Source organism: Fusarium pseudograminearum, chromosome 1 (genome assembly GCF_000303195.2).
Source record: "Fusarium pseudograminearum CS3096 chromosome 1, whole genome shotgun sequence".
In the NCBI taxonomy this organism is placed as follows: domain Eukaryota; kingdom Fungi; phylum Ascomycota; class Sordariomycetes; order Hypocreales; family Nectriaceae; genus Fusarium; species Fusarium pseudograminearum.
In genome coordinates, this window is record NC_031951.1 from 11271468 (window position 1) to 11274935 (window position 3468).

Sequence of the window (3468 nt, forward strand, 5' to 3'; positions counted from 1 at the left end):
GTAACAAGGGAGATAGAGAAGTGACGAACTTGTATCATTGTCTGCTGGCATTCCATACCCTTCCGACCACTATATAAAGGATGGAAAGAATCACATCCCCTTCCGCATAATTAAATACCTTCTCCACACACACATCACGCTATTCACAGAATCCCCTCAAAGTAAGCTAGAATAACAGTATTCCTAGCCTCACGCTACTGGCGGTGAAGTAAAGCTGACCGAGCAGTCTCATAACCTTCAAAGTCTAGCTCCAAGTCCAACGTCATGCCTGACTGGAAGCCAGAGTACCAGGAAGACGAGTCTGCGCCGGTCTATGACCAGGTCGAAGAGGAAGCGCCTCCTCCTACGTATCAGGACAACTCTGCCGAGGTTTTCTTAGAATCGAATGAGCCGGATGATATTGTCGAGGCTATTAGAGGATCCTAGTGGTGACCGTGTTCGGGTATGGAAGTGATGGGTGTGGTATGAGAATCCTCTAGTAATTAAATTGTTCACCAACTGAGATTGATTTTGGGTACAACGATAAAGTTAAATATCTCAGGGCCAGGTAGTAATGCGTTTTATGGGGCTGCATAACGATCGTTATTATTTAAAATGAGTCGATGCAGATATATGTGCACAGAAAATACAGGACCAACAGAAGCCTCACTGTCAAGCATAACCCATGTCTTTGACCGCGAACCAAGTCCAGCAGTAGTTTTCAGCGGCAAATTGTTAAGAAGTCTAGACCCGATAGCCGAGGCAGGGGTGGTGCATCATAACCGTAACCAGCTGGCCACGTCGTATGATCAGGACCAACAGCATCCACTGACGTCCATTTTCACCCACGTGAACGGTTGGTTTTGTTTCTGCCTACGACCTTGCTTACTCGTCCAACCACTTGTCACACTTTTACTACAAAACTGAGGCTTTTTCGCATCCCGTCAGTATAATAGACATTAACAATCTGTAAATACAACTTGAGTTTTATCCTACCAAGTCTAAAGTTATGGGGTTCGTCGACATCATCCTTTCTACAATCCCAAATGTCCCGTTTCTGCCTCCTGCAGCGCCAACTGGCGCCAAAAACAACATAAAGCAGCAGCATGAGCCATCAAGTCGTTTTCTTGGTAAACCGCCTAAACACGTCGAGGGGGATAGGAAGTCCGGGTCGGACGATCACGAGGCAGAGAGATAAACTGTTTAGTTGTCTTTCCCTCAAAATTGTCATTAATCTTCTATAGACAATGCGAAGCTGGAATTGCCGTAAGTGCCCATATATCCTACCTTTTTCAAGTTAGTGCCATAAATAACTCATGACAGGCCAGGCATATTTGGTCAGGGCAAGCGGGTTGACATACAAAAAGACGAGACTATTCGAAAAGATCTGTTATAGAACCAAATGTTTCGTGCAGAGTTGCAAATCAAGTCTTTAGTGCGATAACCAAAGTCCTGTATGGTAATGCTAGTAATTAGATAGAAACAGTCTCAATTAACTAAGAAACTAAGAGGTGCTGGCAGAATGATATGTACAGGCTGTGGTTGCTAGTCAAAGAGCTAACAGTCAGACTCAGCATCGTCCCTTTTCTCCCATGTGACGACCAATTTCTGCATTGCCACAGAAATCGAGACCAGGGGAATAGTTCATGTAACCACAGTCAACGGCAGAAAGGCCAATGGAAGACGGGGAAAATGTCCCTGGAACATACCAGCCGCATCTATCCGTGAGACGCGCGAGAAAATCGGTGTACTGGCTGGAAAAGAGAGGGAATGTGCCTTGTGCACAACAGAATGCAACCTGTTGAAGTTTAAATAGTTAGAGAAGACAAAAACCAGCATAATAAAGTAGACAGATTGGTAATAACTCACGACATCGCCGTAGATGGAATACCAGGCTTGAGTAACTTCACCGACGCCGCCATCAGATCTGTCAAACTGTGCCTTGAGCATGTCGACAGCGTTATCGCAGTTTCCATGGTTCATGGAAAGACTATTTGAAGCAATTGATTAGTAATGCATCTAACAGCAACTGGGTTGTCAATATCTGTACATACCCACATCCACACCACATGTCTGGCTGGTCTCGGTCCCATCCTCCTTCGTCCTTGGTTTGGCGAGACTTGAGAAGATTCGTAGTCTTCCTTGGAGTTACAGTAGTTTTATAGTCAACTGTGACTCCTTCTGAGACTTCAAGGCCTTCGGCGTTGACGTGAGCGCGGTATACACCGTTGGGCAAGTTGTCTGGGAGCGTGAAGGCTGCACAAGCAACTGACTGCAGAACGAGGAGGGGAGTTGTGAACTTCATGATGAAATAGTAGATAGGTGTTGTAAGAATAAGAGATTAGAACTGATAAGTGAAAATAATAACAGTTAATAAGCGAGGAATCGAAGTGTTTTATACTTCTTTTCGTCGTATATGGATATGAATATAGTTTAGATACAGTAATGCAGCTGCCAAGACGAGATTAGATCCGAATCCTTCTCATATAGTTCATTTCTTCTTACATAGTTAGTAGAACAAAAGATCTCAGTAGCTTCGAATATTTGTTGTTTTCTTCCTCCGTGTCCGGTGCCGAGTTAACCGACCCATGCTAATACCCTCATCAGATGGATACAACAGGCGCGCTTTTTCACAAGCGGCCCTTGAAAAAATATAGTCTTACTGAACTAAGTTTTCTCGAGCGCCAAGATAAGATAATGGAAATTAATGTTCCATCGTTCATTGAACGGCAAATGCTATCCTGGAGGAATACTAAGCGCCGGTCTAAAACCAGCAACTTCACATCGTGACAATCAAGATCTTACACCGCCTGGACTAGCTCAGATAGCTCCGTGATAATTGATGACTTTGAAAGATTTGTAGTTTCTTATAAGCCGCTTCTGAAATCTTAAGTGAGAGATTTAAATAAAGTTATAATCTTCTACAGTCTCCAGTAGACCCTAGTGTTTCTAATAATAATAGGATATTAAATATATAAAATAAATATATATTCTTATCTATTTAATTAATAATAAATTATATTTTATAGGATAGATAATAAGTATCTATAGTTTTAAATGCATAAAGTAGTTATAATTAGTATCCTTTTAAATACTATATTTACTAGTAAGAGTTAGTAGTTTAATAAGACTACTTAGTATATTAAAAAGATTAATTAATAGAGGTATAAGGGATAAGATTATTAATTTAGCTTTATACTATTTAAACTAATATATTTAATAAGTAAGTATAATAAATAAGTAAAAATAATACTTTCTTATAATATAGTTAATAAGTAAATAGATTAAATAAGTAAATATATTAAATAAGTAAATATATTAAAAATCCTTTATTTTATATTTTTACTATTTAATTAAATAATTTTTAATAATTTAATATATTATAGTTTTTAAAAGCTTAAGTTAATAACTTAATTAAAAATATTAAAAGAATTATATAAAGGTATATTATATTTAAAGGTTATATAATTTAATTAATATAGTATTAAA

The 3468-nt window shown here is 38.9% G+C and overlaps 2 protein-coding genes across 2 annotated transcripts, besides 4 other annotated features; one reads left to right on the forward strand and one right to left on the reverse strand.

The window, feature by feature from the left end:
• Positions 1-264: 264 nt before the first annotated feature.
• Positions 265-426, forward strand: FPSE_03435 (uncharacterized protein; the record flags this gene model as incomplete). The annotated part of the gene is made up of 1 exon (XM_009256554.1): positions 265-426. The coding sequence occupies one exon, from the start codon at positions 265-267 to the stop codon at positions 424-426; it is 162 nt and encodes a 53-aa protein (XP_009254829.1).
• A 1123-nt stretch (positions 427-1549) lies between these two features.
• On the reverse strand, positions 1550-2284 carry FPSE_03436 (uncharacterized protein; the record flags this gene model as incomplete). The annotated part of the gene is made up of 3 exons (XM_009256555.1): positions 1550-1777; positions 1849-1969; positions 2034-2284. The coding sequence occupies 3 exons, from the start codon at positions 2282-2284 to the stop codon at positions 1550-1552; spliced, it is 600 nt and encodes a 199-aa protein (XP_009254830.1).
• Positions 2285-2929: 645 nt separating this feature from the next.
• Positions 2930-3007: a repeat region.
• A 150-nt stretch (positions 3008-3157) lies between these two features.
• Positions 3158-3246: a repeat region.
• A 3-nt stretch (positions 3247-3249) lies between these two features.
• Positions 3250-3295: a repeat region.
• A 12-nt stretch (positions 3296-3307) lies between these two features.
• Positions 3308-3468: a repeat region.